The following is an 18,200-nucleotide window of genomic DNA, read 5'->3' as shown; positions in this document are numbered from 1 at the left end:
CCATTGGACTATTAACTCATTTCAGTCTCATTTCTTTAAAAAAAAATCAGATAAATTGGATGTATATAAATAACAAAAAATAAATACGCTTAATATTCCATAAGCTCTTTAAACTGTCCTTGTTCTTTATAGCTAAATCATTAAAAACCATGCATTTGTTTTCTAAGCCCCCATGCTTGTTGTCTGCCCACTAGCTCATAACTCAAAGTCAGTTTTTCCTTGAAGACTAGCGTCAGAGCTTGCGTTCCACTCTATTTTTGCGTGTTGATGTGGATAAGCTCATTAACATGTTAAGTGCTTTCATGTCTCCATCAAAACCATTTGCCAAACCACACAGACCCACAGCTTGCTTCAGAAGACTAGCTATTATAGGGCTTTCTGTTTTTAGGCCCACTTAACGAGTGAATGCAAAACAAATTGTGGAGAAGGAAGTTAATCGAAGGCAGTCTTTGCCGCTTTTTTTTTTTTTTTTTTTTTTTTTTTTTAAATAGACCAGACATGAACCTCCTGCCACGCTGCCACCGAGCCCATGTGATTGTAAAGTAGATTAGATCCTTCTCTGGTTTACTTGAAGGTATATAATTCAGACAGTTATATCTTTTGTGAGATTTGGTCAAGATCCTTAGTTACAGGCATCATAAAATTTTTAAAAATTAAGAAAAAAAAAGGGGGTTACAATCCTGAATGTTAAAAATAAGTTGTCTAGAGTCTCCTTTTATCACTTGTCCTTTCTGTACTTAACATAAATTTGTCCACAAGTAAGCTTTTACCCAAGCAACTTCCATGTGTAGGAATCTAATGGAAGGAATTTGTGTTGAATTTCTAGCATTCTTATATCTATTTGTTGCGTATTTCAAATGACTTGTGTGTATAAAATGGAAAGAATTTATTGGCAATGCTTGGTGGAGTCTACGACTAAACACTTGAAGTGTTTTTCTGGATCTGTCTCAGTGAAAACAGTAGATGAGAGAGACAGAAAAAAAAAGGTAGTCATTATGTCTTCACTAATATTGTGTCATAACAGGCTGACTAATTGTCCATGGTGTTTGTGTGTGGTTGGCTTTAGTTTATCATATTTACATCTTTGTTTGTGTGGATTTCTTGCAAGAGTGTGATGAATCAGTTTTTTCGTGAGCTAGTATGATTCTAAGCTTAAGTGTGTGGGTGTGTTGTGTATGTGTTTGTGAGAGAGAGAACGAGCAGTATTCGTCTGCATCACACACTTTAGTCATGGATGCTGACGTTTACTCCTGTGAATCGTTTACAGCCGTGCTGTAAGCCGCCTCCTTCTCTGTGTACGTCTGTCTCGCACACATGCTCACACATTTACACAGTTTAGATTTAAGTAGTCGCAGTTTATAAGCTGAAGGCATTTAAAGGACCATTAAATCTGTGCTGGAGTCAGAGATCAGTTTGTGTTTAAAAAAAAAAAAAAAAAAGAGAGATCCAGTCTGCTATCTTTGTAGTGGGTGAGAGTTTTTACTTACTTTTACTTGTTTTTTACTTTTACTTTTATGGCTGATTTTTTTTTTGTGTGTGTATATTCCCAGGGAAATTACGTCATTCATGTAATACACTTATTTCCGACTGAAATAGCGATATGATTAAAATAGGGCTGAATGTTATGATATAGTATCGATATTGTGAGAAGTTGGGTCACAACACACTTTTTAAAAAATAATTAATTTTTTTTTTAAAATGACAAATTATTAGAAACAGCTGATTTGATATTTCAAATCACTTATTACATTTTTTTTTTCAAATGTTTCTTGTTTGAGTATTATATTTGTGTATGTGAATTTTTTTACAGATTCCTTTTAGGTTTTAAAGATTTGTTTATTTATTATAAGTAGGAATTATTGTTATTTTTAATTATAAAAAAATTGTAGACATTAAATCATTAGACTTTTTTAATTCAACACTTTCTGGCATTTTTTAATTTTTTTGCAATCTTAATTATATATATATATATATATATATATATATATATATATATATATATATATATATATATATATATATATATATATATATAGTTTTTGTACAATCATTTTGGGAATCATGATAAAATATTTTTTGGCTCTATCACTCACCCATATGTTCAGAGTCAACATATTCTTTTGAAATCTCTCTTTTACTTTACTACACTCTTTAAAAAATTTTCTCCTCAGGGGTTCTTCAGATGGCAAAGAGTTCTAGCTTTCTAAACGTGTTCTACTTTAGAGTTATTTTCTGAAAGGGAAACCTCTGTTATAACATAGAACTCGATAAAACATTAGAAGTTGCCCCAAAGGAACAATCTGAAGAAGATGTAAACAATTTGCCAATGATTACAATTTTTATATATTAAAAAATATATGAAAGCAACACATGGTACTTTTGAATCCATTTATAGGTACATTCAGTGGTGTGGAACATCCACGAAACAAGTTAGTTCCTGTTATCACTTATAACATCTGTAGATAGTTGAAGGAAAAAAAAAAAAAAAAGCAGTTTGACATGTTACCAAGAAACCACAACGTGTATGGCGTCCGTCCTGAGAACTTTACCTAAGACTGTTATGAAGCTCTGACACTGGAGACTCCAAAAATGCATATATTTTTTTTTTTCTTTGTGAAATTTCATAAACGATAATATAGTACAGTGAGTGCTTTCTCTTGTAGTCAGTGCTGTTGTCAGAGTTGCTGTTATAGAAACTGATTCAACACTTTCTGACCAATCAGATTTGAGAATTCAGCAGTGCTATGGGATTATATAAAATTTTACACCATCTCTTGACTGCATGCATCATTTGATGCGTTTGTTTTGATAAATGTATAACATGAGCACTGAATGTGCTTCCTCTATTGATTGAAAGTCCAGCTCCTCACTTTGTGTGGATTTTAGTTTCAGATTTACAGTCCGTGATATGGCTTTCAGATTTCTAATGTAGCTTTATATCTGCCATTAAGTCATAATGTAGTTTATCAATATATGATACATCATCAAAGGTTTTTCTCAACACAGGTGTCTTCACGTTGTCTTTCTCATTAAGTGCTGTATTGTAATAATCAGGCCGAGTGCTTCAGGATCTCTGCATTTCTCTTTGGCTCTGATTGAGTTAGTGTTACTTTCTGGGTGCATACATTTCTCACAATGTGGCCTGTGAGAGTGAGCCTTTATCAATTTCAGGTCATGGAGCATGCTTTTGCGAGTTAATAAACCAATAAGGACTAGTGTCTATGCTGGGCTTCTTTCTCCTCCTTCCATTACTTTCTCTCATGACATTTTTGTCCATAGAGTCGAAGATTCACTTTATTTAAAATGTGGATACCTCTGCCATGTTGGGTATGTTTCCAAATTTCTTCTTGCCTAAATATGGAATCTTCTGAATCTGTTGGATCCAAAAGCCAGATACAAAATCCATATTTTGTTTGTGTAATAAGAACTAGATTGGGATAGGAGACTTGCTCCCATCTTAAAGTGAGCATACATATGCGTTATTAGTAGCCATTAGTGCACAATAGAGATGGCACGATACCTCTTGTTCGATATCGATACTGAAATCTTGAGCATCAGCCAATACCGATTCCCATCTGCTATTGTTTGCGTTAAAAACTGCTAAGCTTCTTTCTTTTTAACTGAAGCACTTCAGTTTTTCCACACTAAAATCACCTACAGAATATATACATGTTATGTAATAAAATTTAATTTGCTAAATTTAATTCTAATAAAGTCTCTTTATATGTAAACATTTCCAGTTCCAGGAATAAATGTCTATTCCAAATAACCTGTCATATGCATTAAAATATAGCTTTTGTGAGAATAATGCTAAAAATTGGAATCATTGGCATATCACTGTAGCGCAAGAGGAATAAAACACTCCAGGACCTGCTAGATACACGCTGATTCACACACATGCAGAAGGAGGTTATATAATAATGATGATGATGTGTGCTGAACAGGCTGTGAAGATGAGCTAGCAGACTGCATTTGATCCTACGCCACTGGCGACCAGATCAACGCTTTCATCTGCCCCCTCTTACATAAATCTGCGCTGTACAACGTGTCCACTTAAATCAGAAGTACAGCATTATCTCTCTGCTCCAGCCCAACAGCAGTGCAGCAGAGACTACACTGAGCCCAAAGCAAAAGTTATGGTAGCAGTTGCTTTTCAGACATGCATGTCTTGTAATTGGAGACCCCAGGCCTGGCCAAACACAGTCCATATGTCTGTGCATGTGTGTGTGTCTGGTGGACGTGTGCTCGGAATTTGGGCATATCAGCTGCAGCCACGTGGCTCTAAATGTGAGACGTCCCAGTGGAGGAGCTAACATGACTGATGTGTGTTCACAGCTGTCTGAGCCTTGTTCTATTATACATGCAATTCCAGGCAGCAAAGACATGTAACACAGCACACACACTTGATGGAGATGGAGATGTTTGGCCTCTAATGGAATGGACCTTCAGTGTAGAATGAGCTGGTGATAGTGTATTGGCATAGTGGCATTTATGGTATATAAGTTTTAAAAAAATATCATGTTGACACTCAGTCGATCAATTTTGTTCAAAAACACTGTAGATCTGTTAATGGCTAAGAAGTGATATTAGCTCATGTCTTCTATGAGTTATGAGTCTTTCTGTTTTGCATGGATCAAGTTCTACCATTTTAAAGTCCTAACTTAAAATTCCTAACAAAAAAATGCAATCATGTTTGTTATGTAAAGATGTCCACTTACCCAAAAAAAAGTCTTTTTAAAATCTAATTCCAATCTTTTGCCTGTGGATCTTTTTTTTTTTTTTTTGCTGGCTTCGACCTAACATCAATCCTGGATATCGTATCAGTGCCATCTCTACAAATTACATTTTAATTTTTCATTCCGACTGTGGCACAGGAGCATCATAGACATTTCCAGCCGATATCTGATTCCAAACTGAATTAATTAGGCTTATGTTTCAGCAAGGCGTGTACACTATATGGCTGAAGGTTTGTGGACAGCTGACCATCATCCCCATGTGTGGGCCTTCAGCAATCTGTTAACACAAAATTGACTATGGTTATTATCACAGCAAAAGCAGACTGAATCTGGAACAAGATGTTCAAAAAGCACATATGTGATGGTCTGGTGTCCATAAACTTTTGGCTATATAGTGTAGCTGTCCAACAACTTGTGTAAGGAAATCATACTTGGCTAGTAAGCTTTTAGACATGTTTGGCAGACTGACCGTTTTTACCACTGTGTTTGTTGAACTGGCTCGTTACCTGAAATGGTTTTTGAAGGAAGATAGGCTGGACATGACTAAAAGACTAATACTACCTAAAAATGTTTCTGCATTGAAATATATTTATGATTTCTTAAAGTTGAGGTTTCAAAACATGTTTAAAAAATGTTCAAAACCTGATTTTCTTTTTCCTTTTTTGGCTGTTTGCTAGAATTCATCCACAGTGACATATGCCGCATATATTCGTAAAGAGCAATGTAATCTGGTTGGAGAAATACAATTTGGCCTACTTATGTTAGTTTTTGTTAGCTGTTGAAATAATAAAAGCTCTTCTTGGTACTGAAGTTAGATTTTGGTTTCCTCCCTTCTCTCCATTTATGATTCTTATTCACCAAAGCTACTTTAACACGATCCTTTTGCCATCCTTTTCTCATCATTTAATTTGAATGTCCTTGTGTCTTTCTCCCCCTCACTTCCTCTCCTCCTCTTGTTGAACAGCGTGCGTTTATTCAGTCTGATATTGTGCGCCGGTTATCCTGTCACGCCGTCTCCTTGTTTTCTTGCTCTTTGCACAGAAGTATTGAATTTTGGCTCCCTAAGCCTGTATTAAGATGCTTTCACTTGAGTTGGAATGTGGATGCCTTTGCCATGTTGGTTACCTTTTTACAAACGTTTGTTATTGCCTAAATATGGAATATTTTCTGCTTCTGAAGTTGTTGGAATCCAAGGCCAAATCCACATTTCAGTTGTGTACTGCCACATGTTTTTGGTTTCAGAGGTTTGAACTGTTTGTTTAGTGTGTATACACAGGAAAAGAGGATGTGAAATTCAATAAATACAATATTTCTTTATTCAATAAAACCGAAGCTAAAAATACTGTACTTTTGATGAAACAAATTTCATATCCTCATGCATGTACTTGCAGAGTTATTGAGACAAGCTACAACGAGTACACAAGTCATGCGGCTAAACCTTTTATTACGGGTGCTCGCACTGTTCTTCAACAAGCTGTCAAACACACCTAGTACTGACAACAAGGCCCTTTTTTACTTGGAGCTCATTTAAAAACCATTTTGGAACCATGGCCACTCTTTGGAGATGGAGTGGGGTTAGAGAAAGTGTGGAAGATTTTCAGATAATCTTCACCACCCCGTCAGGTGGGTTTGACCGAGCCACACACTTGATTAATTCCCCAGATTAGACCGCTTTTGGAAGTCTTTTCGGGGATACTGAATTGAGGGAGTCAACCTTACAGCGTCCTTTTTGGGGGAATGTAGATTAAATGGGCATCGTTTGGTTTCTTTGTGGCTTCGGGTGGAGTCTGTAGTTTGTGTTGGAGCAGACATCAGGGATCATAGTGTTGCCAGCTCCTGAGTGGTGGACAAATGATACATTTATTTATCCCACCAGTCACATAAAAGCTCCAATGTGCTGCCAAGCCCCTTGTTTTATTCTGGCAGAATCCTAACTGACGACTAAATATCGTTCGCTGATGTAATGCAGGAGCGTAGTATTCCAAGCTAGTTAGTACGTTTGCTAATTAAGTGCATTAATACTGATTGTGAAATGATCATCTGTCATCTGTGCACACCAAGTAGTAGAAAAAGTTCCACCATCAGTAAGATGTGTGTAGTGCAGCATGTAGTGGGATTCGGACATATTCCAAATGAAAACTTTTGCAAAACTCTGTAGGAAGTAGGGTTCGTTTTTGTTCTCTTTCATTGCTGATCCTACTCAACCAGGCAAAAAACAAACAACCCGGACACAAAATCTGCTTGTTCCAGGTACGTGGGCTACTGATTTGTCCACCCCTGTAGCACAGACAACTTGCAGCCACTTGTTTGCGTGGAAGTCAAGCGCATGTGTACAGATGTGTCTGAGAGGAGATGGGATGGGGCGAGTCTAGGTGGAGCTGCTTGTCCCTACTAGATATTTAGGGAGGATTTGAGCAATCGTTGAGTAACGGTGTGCTGTAGGGTAATTAGAGGAGTGGCAGGCTTAGATTGAAAAAAAAAAAGAACCAACACAGTACAGACTTGAATGTTTCTAGTAGTGAAACTTTTCAGATGACTTAAAATATGTGGTCCTGGGAATATGATTGTGTGCTTAGTAAACCAAGTCATCCTGAAATAAAATACATCAAGTTATGCTGCTTCGCTCATGTTTTTACATGATTCTCCAGTCCATGTGAAAAGCTTTGACTCATCATACCATTCAGCCCTCAGGCTTGTGTGGTAAATGACAGAAAGAGCACGATGCCCAGTGAGTAGCATTGCCTGCTGCGCCTTTCTCAGAGGTATCAGGATGTCACGGGTTTCTGATGCTTCTGTTTTGTTTGCAGGTGTGGCATAGGTCAGATCTTAAAGTGGTGGTTTAAATGGTTAGTTCTTTATAGGCAGCAGGGAGTACAGTAGGGGGAAATTATGGAGAGAGAAAACCTACTCAGGGGTGGAAAACAGTTGTCTGGGCACCTAGGAAAAGCAGATTTCATGTCTGCTGGACAAGTTAAATAACCAGGAGTGATTGACTATTACTATATTTGTTTTTTGCAGCCCTAATGTGTGTGTTTTTAAACATAGTGGTGTGACATACCTTAATGCTGTAGATCAACACAAAGCTGTTGTATAACTCTTCTGCTAGCTGTCACCTCGAAGTTAAACTCAAGGTGCATCTCAATCAGCTCCCTCAGTCGTGAATCAGTATATCGCGTCCATGAGTTCGGGCACTAGTAAGGACCATGGCTCACTACACTTTGGGGCACTGATGACTCAGTTTACAGCGACATGACTCACACAGTAAACCGTCACCACTGGCATTTATCAACAACAGGCAGGACCGATATCTTTCTGACATTATATGTCATATAAATTTGTTAGCTTAATCACAGGTTTCTGTCATGGTACTTCAAGCAGGTTTGTAGACTAGCTAGTGGATTTTTTAAAATCGTTAAACACTTAAAAGTCATTAGACTCAAACAAACGGTATATAGAACGTCAAATAAAGTTAAAATTCGCTAATGTAAGTAAATATTTGAGAGCTACAACAATGATAACAAGCTGCTTACATTTGTAGAAGTTGGTTGAGAGTTCATCCGCCATTGTTTTTTTTTTTTTTTTTTTTTTCGAGCTGAAAGGCTTCAGAATATATGACGTCATTTCCAGTAAGGGAACATAGTGAGCATCGATGCTTCCTGGTTTTTGCGGTGCATTGTGGGAGTTTTCAGTGCACTGGAAGGATTTTGCGATTGAGACAGCCCTTAAAATGGCCGACTCCCTGATCAGTGTCCTGACTACTGAACTAGGGAGCTGATTGAGACTCACCCATAGCTAGGCTCGAATGATATCCTTCTACGTGGGATGCGAGGGCAGAACATCACATCTCATAGCTGAAACTATGTGCTACTTCAGCATCTTTGTTTCTCCCTAGGAATTCATTTTGTTTGCTTTAATTTTTAATGCCGTTAACAAGCTAACCAGCTCACCATATGTTATAACGTAACTGGCATATCTAACACTTTTTAGTCTAGCTAATGAGGTGTCTAGGCACATAAAACATGGGTCTGGACAGCACTTTTACCTGCTGGTGGGCTGGATAATATTTTCCCCCCACCACTGCTACTGATTTTGCCTGTAGAATCGTTAAATGTAATTTCTGTACATGTCTGTGTGTGTCTGTGTTCAGGTGTGCCATCATCCCGACTGCCAGGATCTGAACAATAAGAGTCCTCTTCACCTGTGCGAGTCATGCGACTCCCGCTGCCACTCTGACGAGAGTGACAACATGCACGTTGACCGTCACCCTCGCTTTGACCTGCAGCCACAGAGTATGACACACACACACACACACACACACACACACACACACAAGAGAGATAGAGAAAACACAAACATGACACTAACATACAACATACTTCTAACAGTTCCACGGTATCACATCGTACCAGTCTCTTATTAGAATAGCTAAAAGTTCTTAAGTCCAACCCAGATGTGCCAAATCTAGCGCAAGAGAACACACTGAAGCATGATACCTGACACATTCCCAGAATAATGCACCCTATACATAACGTATGGTGCAAACACTCAGAGAATAATTCACACAAGCAGCCAGCTGAAATAGAGCAGCTTGTAGAGGACGACTGCTTGATTACCATAGAATAAAAATAGTAAGACAGTGAAATATCAAAATATTGAGTAACTACACAATTTCCAGTAATGTCTGCTGCTGAAAGTAATCACATGCTGTTTGAATTAGAAGTTATATGATGCCATGATGATGAGGTCCATCTGTAAGCAGGAAATTTGATTATCCTCAGCAAAGTTCATTCAAACTAGGAATGATCAGCACTGCCACTGTTAGCAAAACAGCAATCCGTCTTTATACACACACACACACACACACACAAACACGCACACACACTCTAAGACAAGCCGACGTGTGTTTCTACAGGTTCCATCCTGGCCCGGAATGTGTCTACTCGCTCCTGCCCCCCACGCACCAGCCCTCCTTCTGACCTGGACGAGGAGGAGGAGGGCGGCACCGAGAAAGGGTCAGTCTGCCTTAAATTATGAGTGAGAACATACCGGAACATCCAGGTTCCATTCGTCAGTCATCCTTCTGGAAATGACTTCCAAATGATTTTAACAAACTGGTTAAACACTCCATGTGCCTTTTTCATGGTTAGATTGTACTAATTGTGTGTGTGTGTGTGTGTGTGTGTGTGTGTGTGTGTGTGTGTGTGTGTGTGTGTGTGTGTTTGTGTGTTTGTGTGTTTGTGTGTTAGGGAGCGTAAGGTAGGACCGATGAAGATAAGGAAGAAGCCCCGGAGACGTTACACTGAAGTAAGTGATGTGTGTCCTCCTGCTGGGCATTATGGGTATTACAGGAACACTGGGACGCGGTGAAGGATTTAAAATATATTTCCAAAGTTCGTCTTATTTCAATATTTCCCAATTTTTCTTTATCATCCGAACACCTCCAGCTTAACTGATTTGTGTCAAGTGCCTCTTGACATTTCAGCTAACATTTCAAAAAAAGTAACACACGGGGTTTAGCATTCTTTTCTCTTTGTGAAATGATCACTGTTATTACTGTTCTATATTTACATTATATTTTACTACAATTATGCAAATTATTTGATATATTTATTCTACATTTACATTTTACTATTATTACATTTCCAACTATTAACTTTCCTTCCTTTCTTACTCCTTTCTACCATTCTTTACATTCTCTTCCTTTCCTTCCTTCCATTATTTACTTCTCTCTTCCCTTTCTTAGCTCATTTCTTTCCTTTCTTTTTTTGCTCCTCTTCTATTCTTTTCTTTTTTTCCTTTCTTTCGTTCCTTTCTTTCCATTCTCCTCCATTCCTTTCTACCTGCCTTTCACCACTTTTTTCCCTTTTTTTCTTTTCTCTTTCTTCCTGTCCTTCAATTCTTCCTTTCTACCTTTCTTTGTTACCTTCTTTTTCTTCTGACTTCTCTACATTTTCTCTTCCTTTCCTTTCTTCCTTTTTTCTTACTCTTTCTTTCCTTTTCTTTCTTCCTTTTCTCTTCATGTTCTACTATTCTTTATTCTGCCTTCCTTTGTTTTTCTTTTCCTTTCCTTTCCTTTCTTCCCTTCTTTCCATTCTTTTCTTCTACTTTCTACTGTCATTTTGCTTTCTCGTCCTTATTTTGTTCCCTTTCTTTCCTTTTTCCTCCTTACCTTTCTACCATTCCTTACTTTTTCTTCCCTATATTTCTGCCTTTCCTTTTTTCCATTATTCCCTTTCTCTTCCTTTCCTTTCTTTGTTTCTTACCTTTGTCTTCTATTCCTTTTTACTTTTCTCTAATTTTCCGATCTTCCTTTCCTTTCTCTTCCTTTCTTTCTGGTATTTTCCTTTCCTTTCAGTTTTTCTCTACTTTTCTTCCGTTTTCTTTTCCTTCTTTCCTTTCTGACAGTCTAAATAGTTTCCTGGACTTAAGGCCAGTTTTCAAATATCTTTTCAAAAAAAGTTGCCACACATCTCTCCACTTTTACAGACTTTCAAAAAATTATGACATTTTAGCCACAGCACATAATTTAGCTAGCTAATGAACTGTAACCTGCGTTAAGCTGTTGCGTGCTATTAGCGTTTATCACATGACATTCAAACATTATTTAAAAAAAAAAAAGGAAATATAAGGTATAATAAAGTGCTTTGTTTTGAACGATTTATGTAGACTTGATTGAACCACTAATGTTTTGTAATCTCCAGTTTGGGAAACATTGCAGTAATAAATCTGGAGAGTATTTAAATTAGACGTTTGTGGATTAAGCCTCGTTCTTGGCTAAATTAAAGTGCCAGTTGATTCGCCATTAAAAATCCTTTTAGTCTTGGACTTGATCCAGGCTTAGGAAACTGGCTGTCCTAGTCGGAGTTTGCCTGCTGTGCTTTGTCATCATTTGTTTACATGAGAGCGTGTCCAGCTCTGTCTGGTTTAATATGGCTCGCTTATGTTCCAAAAGCATCCATCAATAGCTTTGACTAAAATACAGCTGCCAAATTTGTGGGTTTCCCGCTGAGGTCTGCTGAGCTCATTATCAGCAGTGACTACTCAGCTTAACAGACAGGAAATGACAGACGTCTCCGAGTCATCTCCAGCTCAGGATGTGGCGCTTTAATTAGTGACTTGGACTCGTCTTTAGAGTGATAATGAAAGTACTGCAGTTTGTTTATATGTCTTACTGAACCTGGAATGATTGACCTGTTCCGTTGGGAATGTTGCCCCCTGCAGGACCCCACAAAGGAGTGCTTCACTCTCAAATTCGACCTGAACATTGATATAGACACGGAGATCGTTCCTGCCCTGAAAAAGAAGACACTGAGGTGAGTCAGGGTGAAACGTTTCGAATGTAGCAATCTCCATGGATTAATCATCATCTAAAGAACACAGTCTATGACGTAGCCCAGCCGTGTTGACAATAACTCACCAGTTAGATATACAGTGCTACTTTTTTCACTTATACAGTGAGCGGAAATAAGTATTCAGACACTTCTGTTTTTGTCATTTAGTATACAAAATATGCAAAAGACCTAATGTCTTTTCATTTTCTCCTTGAGCAAAAAAGATATGTATTCATAAGTAAAAACAAAGATATGTTGAAAAAATGAAACTGATAGGGGAAAAGTATTGGACACCACAAATTACCAGCATTAATACTTCGTTGCAAAGCTGTTGTTGGCAGCTGCAGCTTCGAGATGTCTATGGTAAGAAGTAATTTTTTGAAGCATTGTGGTTCAGTTTTGGCCCATTCCTCTTGACAAATCATCTTCAATTCCCCACGGTCACAACGGTTCCTGTGATGGACTCTCAATTTCAACATCCTCCATAAATTTTCTGTTGGATTCATGTCACGAGATTGGCTAGGCCATGCAAGGCCTTCTTGAGTTATTTTGGCTGTATATTTGGGGTTGTCTTACTCCAGCTTCTCCACAGTTTCAGTTTCTTGGCTTTTAGATTTAATACCCTTCTTTCTCCAAACATGACAAGCTGAATTATTGCCAAAGAGTTCTATTTTTGTTGCGTCTCGACTCGAGTATATTGCTCCAAAAGAGTTCTGATTTATGTAAATGATTTCAGACATGCATCTCTGTGCTTCTTGTTTTTAGCAGAGGAGTTTTTCATGGTGTATAGGAACAGAGATAATTGTGTTGCAGTTCATTGCTTATTGTTCTCTGTGTAACTGTTTCAGGTCATCCTGCAACTCTTTTCAAGTGACTGCTGACTTGTCTCTTACATTCTTTATCATTAGTCTGAGAGCACGTTGTAAAATCTTTCACGCTGCACCTATCCAGAGGCGGTTAGCTGTGGTTCCATGAACTTTCTACCTGCATGCTATCAAACCAGTTGTACTAACAGGGATGTCTAAGGTCTTTGCCGTGGCTCTGTAGCTTTTTCCGTTCGAACGTTGTTTAATACTGTCGTCCCTGAGAACTTTAGGAAGCTCCTTCACCTTCACCGTGATTGCTATTTGTGGCATGAAATCTTCTCAAACAGTGGCAGTTGCAGGAGAACATTTTTGTAGCATTTATATCTGGAACTTGATTTATTTTTATATAACCTTTACATACGGATTTTTTTAATATAGTGAATATTGAATTTATTTCCTGTCAATTTTGTGTTTTAAACATATGAATACATACTTTTTGTTTATATTTACAAGTACAAAGTCATAAGACATTATGTAAGACATTAAAAAGTGGATATATGCACTGGAAGTATATTAAACAACAAAAACATACATATACTGAATACTTATTTTCTGTCACTGTAAATGTCTCCTTATATCATTATTAGGCTACCAATTTTGGAGGCCAGGTCAATATTAGCACAAAAACAATATGGTGGAATTCTGCACCATACAAACATTTGAAAATCTGTTATTTATGCTGACTATGGTTACTATTTTGATTGCTTTTGCCCATCTGTACATGTAGAGAGGTGCTGGGACCTGTTTTTGAGCGTAAGGGGATTGAGTTGTCTCGAGTTGAGTTGTTCCTGGACCAGTCCAACACCCCCCTGTTACTCAGCTTTGAGGCCTACCCTTTTGGAGGACACTACATTAAAGTTAAAGGTAAGGTTTAAACTTCAGTGTGGTGCTCAGATTAGGGAAGGTGGTAATCCCCTCTGGTTAAGTGTTTCAAACCAGATATCTGTTTATCTTGGCCAGTATGAACAGTTTTCTGTAGATGATCAGGCCAGTCATGGCAAAGATGTAGATTTTAGAATTTGTGCTGAAAGCACTTCTACTCACGCAATCTCCGTGGCTCCAGAGAACTCCATTCATACAAGGCATGTCTTTACAAAACACCCATAATCAACATCTCCTTAATCATCTAGCATACATGAGCACACACACAAACTTACTTTTGTCATAATTTGCCACTATCTGTGTAATTATCAGCTGATGACGTAAGACCAGAGGCTTAGATGGAATGATTAGGAGTGTCAAATTCTGGCAAGTGGCATGTCGTTTCAGTGTATAGCCCTGGATGATATGATCATCTTTCTTGGTATAATCAGGTGTTACTTGGAAATATGATGAATAGTTGGGTCTGACATTTGTACAGCTCTGAATACAAACAGGATCATAAACCATCAAACTTATTACTTATTGACGTAAAAGTATTATTCATCTGATGTCATTGACTACTGAGTACTGACTGCATTTTGATTGACTGAACTGAATATAATGTAGTAATTTTATGCATCTCTCTCTCTCTCTCTGTGTACGTGTTGGTATGGGCGTACATGTTGTAGCTCGTCATGGAGATGAGCTGAAGGTGGAGAAGGAAGTGAAGGAGTCTCTCACGTTGCCCAATATGAAGATTTCAGCTGGGGGTAGTCCCTACATCCTCAGTCCCTCCCAGGACAAGGTTGAACATGGCTCACTTACCCGCCAAGAGAACGTGGACATACTGGTCAGTATTACTTGCATTATCTCTGCATTGTACACATGTAGTTGTATCAGCAAAAAATGCATCAAAATGCACTTGTAAATTGCATTTCTAGATACATTGTTTTTTAGTTTACGCTGTTAATGATGAAAAATAAATAAATCAGTGTAATAAATGTTCAAAAATGATAAATCTCTGTATCATATTACACTATTTTAATGACGTACCAATTATTAAAATGTGGCATGTGGCAACCTTGAGGCAGAAGTTGCTCTGCTGAAATTGTTGATTCTGGAGCTGAGGGCGCGCAGCATGGAAGCTCATGTCCATCAACAAAGCCCATCAGCCATAATAATGTACCATTATAGCAAAAGAAATTACAAAACAATATGCAGATGATCTATTTTAAAATATTTTCAGCCTGCATTTCTTTAGCTACTATTTTTTCCACCACTACTAGGCAACTCCTCACAGCAACAACTGAATGTATTAATGTGAATGTATTAATCGACTAGTCTATGCAACCCCTTAGTATGTAGCACGTTCTGTGCTTGTTAGCTTCTTTCTCATGCCAACCCAGCCTCCTTCCTGCCAGGGTTTGTTCTCAATAGATCTCTGATGTCATCACCTCAGATAAGAAGCCTCAGACGTTTTCATCGTTCTCTTTCAGCAAGAAGTGCTTTCCCTGCCACATTGAGTTGAACGGAAGAGTGTGTGAGGAAACAGGCTTGTTTTACAATTATGACAAACATTTTATCTTCTCAGCAAACACAGGTTTTTACTGGTGGGCAACATTGTGCAAGCCTTCTGGCTGTGGTTTCAGGTTTCGTAATTTGCAGCTATTTAGGTACTGATTTGAATCACTCAAGTTTTTGACTTGTGCTGAGGCCATCGTGTTTCTCATCGCTTGTATTTAGCACTCAGCAGCTACATGAAACTTGAACTTCTTTGGATTCTTTCATTTATAGTTAGTGATATGACAGACTCCTTTATGTGAGGTGGCTTAGAAGTGAGGGGGAATGCAGTTCATGCTGGCTAACATGACAATATAATATCGATATCATGACAAATTATAACACATTTCACAAGTGTTGCCTTATATGTTGGATGTATATGAAGAAGAATGGTATGGATGTGTGTTCATCAGTCAGTAAAAAGGAATTCTTTTTCCAGCCAAGTTGTAACCATTGGTCTGTTGGCATCAAGTCTACAGGCAAGAGCAGCAAGAGTGTGTAGCACTTAACTCTTTCTGCAGCACTGAAGCATTTACTGTTTGTTTGAGGTTTAGTTGTTAAGCTTAGCAACAAAACCTTGTGAAGAGAGTTCTCCAGTAGTCCATAGAGACATGCATGTTGAGTCTTTGCACAGGCTATGTTCTCTGTAAGAGGAAAGTAACACAAAAGACAAGCCTGCACGTGTCCGGTCCCTAAAGTGTGCCTCTTACAGGTCTAATGGTTTGAAAGTGGGCTTCGAAATCCACTGCAGTGTTGGTATTTAACAAAATAACATCACCAAACACTTCATCTCAATTATTGAGACAAGATTTCTTAGAAAGTTTAATTTCTGAGAAGTAGCTCACACTCCAAAAAAAGAAAGTATTTAGGCAAAGTGAGAATAATTTCTCTAGGGAGATGTCTGTTCTTTCCGTCCAAAAAAAAAAAAAAAAAAAAAAAAAGATAAAGCTCCAAAAAAACAAGATTGTATATTAGTGGTTAGGCAAGCGTCTCAGGAAGGACACATCAATGAAAAGTGCGGTCACCTTTTTGGCCACAAGTGTGCACTGTAGAGCTAGCATTCGGCCTTTAAAACGTGATTTGGGATATTGGCCTGATTTTCAACTTTGCTGCACTTGCCCTGAAACTGACCTCCATTCCTTTACCCAATTTAAACAGTGAAGATAATTGATTTGGATAATTACTTTCGCCTCCATGCTGTGCCGCAGGCAACTCTGGGGTTTGCGTTTGCACATTTGCCTGACGACAAAACATCTAGCATTTGCATTACAGTAGTCCATGCCAGTTTCCACCGTTCCACCTTCCTCCTCCCTTCCTTTTTTTCCTGGAAGAGATTTTACTTTGTTCCTTGGTGCTATTCTGAATATAATTCTACCACTGTATGCAAATAATATTCTATGGGTGTCTCTATTCACTAAGGGACTCTAAAGTATATTGTATGTATCATATTATAGTATTATAGTATATCATATTATCTGTATATAAGGAGGAGTGTTATTAAAAGAAGTAGATGCAGCAAGAAGATAATGGGGGTAAAGTGCACCTCTTAAGAAGGATGTATGGAAAATTTTTGACATGTCGGATATTTAAATATTTTTTTAACAAAACAACAATGTATTAGGGCAAATATTTGATATGTGAAAAAACATTTGATATGTTTTTTCTGAGGGGGAATCTTTCCCCAAAGGGGACATTTTGCACAAAACGTTTTTAAAAACCAAATGAATTACTCCACAGGCAAATTTCCAGCCAAGTACAAAAACCTTTCATATACAACTTAATATAAATACATGCTACACTATTATCCCAGGACAAAAAGAATTCTGAGAAAATTATTCTCAGGAAGTACAGTCATGATATTTCACAATTAGACAGAGCAGTAATTGTGTTGTGATTAGTTTCTGCACCATCGTGTGCACAATCACAATAATTATGAAACGGGGAAAAAAAAAACCTTAGATGTGTGGACTTGCTGTTTTTGGCATATCTAGACTTCCCCAAATACATGGAACTGGAATTTGATAGTTTGCCATATCTACCAGCTTACAGAGACCTGTTCTTTATCTGCTTAGCCTGAAGGCATGCTTAGAGCCTCTGATATTTGACAGTACACTTCAATTCAATTTTACGTTTATAGCACTTTTAACAATAAATATTGTAAAAAAGCAGCTCTAAGGAAATTTGGATGTAGATTCAGATTCATACCGAGTAAGAAACTAAACTTTACTTCTCCCCTCATCAATACATGACCTGGTCAGTACTCGACCCGCTGTTCCTCCAGAATGTTTACGATGGCTCTTGGTGGTTCACAGATACAGAATGACTGTATTTGATCCATGCATGGTGTCTTCCCCACTGCGCCATGACCCCTCACCAAAGCCTGACCTTTTAGAACAAACCCTCCACCCCATGGAGCACTGGGGGCGCTAATGACCCAGCAACTCCTCCTTGAGCTCTAATTTCCCGTGTCTGTTGCGACGACCTTTACAGTTACCGTTTGATGTGTGCCTGATTTTCCTGCTTTCAGAACGTTTAAAGGACAAATGTCTCACAAGAGTTGGTTTTTGGTGAGATCCATGTTCATGTCCGATGCTCTGTGTTCTTTGATCCTGGTCCTGACCGTTTGCAGTTAACTGGGCCTTGACCTTGTTTTGAGACCGAGTCTGAAGCATTATCTGTAAGGTTCCTCTAAATAAATGTTTAAAACACATTCTTTAGTTTAGTCATTAAAGCATAGATATTTTAAGTCCTTAAGCCTTCTTCAGGTGTGTGTGTGTTTCTGTGTGTGTGAGAGAGATAAGTATGGAATAAAACATGACAGGGCATGCTATTATAGGTAAATAATC

At 38.0% G+C, this 18,200-nt stretch overlaps 1 protein-coding gene across 7 annotated transcripts in view; it reads left to right on the top strand.

Moving 5' to 3' along the window:
• plekhg5b (pleckstrin homology domain containing, family G (with RhoGef domain) member 5b) overlaps positions 1–18,200 on the top strand; it is a 66,930-nt gene that overhangs the window by 31,837 nt on the left and 16,893 nt on the right. For 6 of the 7 annotated variants that reach the window (XM_053240684.1, XM_053240685.1, XM_053240682.1 and 3 more), the window contains 6 exons: positions 8,884–9,025; positions 9,649–9,748; positions 9,983–10,040; positions 11,958–12,049; positions 13,661–13,797; positions 14,484–14,644. In XM_053240684.1, coding sequence (XP_053096659.1) covers positions 8,884–9,025; positions 9,649–9,748; positions 9,983–10,040; positions 11,958–12,049; positions 13,661–13,797; positions 14,484–14,644 — 690 coding nt within the window. Of the gene's footprint in view, positions 1–681; positions 1,470–8,883; positions 9,026–9,648; positions 9,749–9,982; positions 10,041–11,957; positions 12,050–13,660; positions 13,798–14,483; positions 14,645–18,200 lie in introns of those variants that run through there. The other variant, XM_053240687.1, reaches the window with a different exon arrangement.

This window comes from Pangasianodon hypophthalmus, chromosome 16 (assembly GCF_027358585.1).
Source record: "Pangasianodon hypophthalmus isolate fPanHyp1 chromosome 16, fPanHyp1.pri, whole genome shotgun sequence".
NCBI classification, from domain to species: domain Eukaryota; kingdom Metazoa; phylum Chordata; class Actinopteri; order Siluriformes; family Pangasiidae; genus Pangasianodon; species Pangasianodon hypophthalmus.
This window is presented reverse-complemented; position numbering and strand designations above follow the sequence as displayed.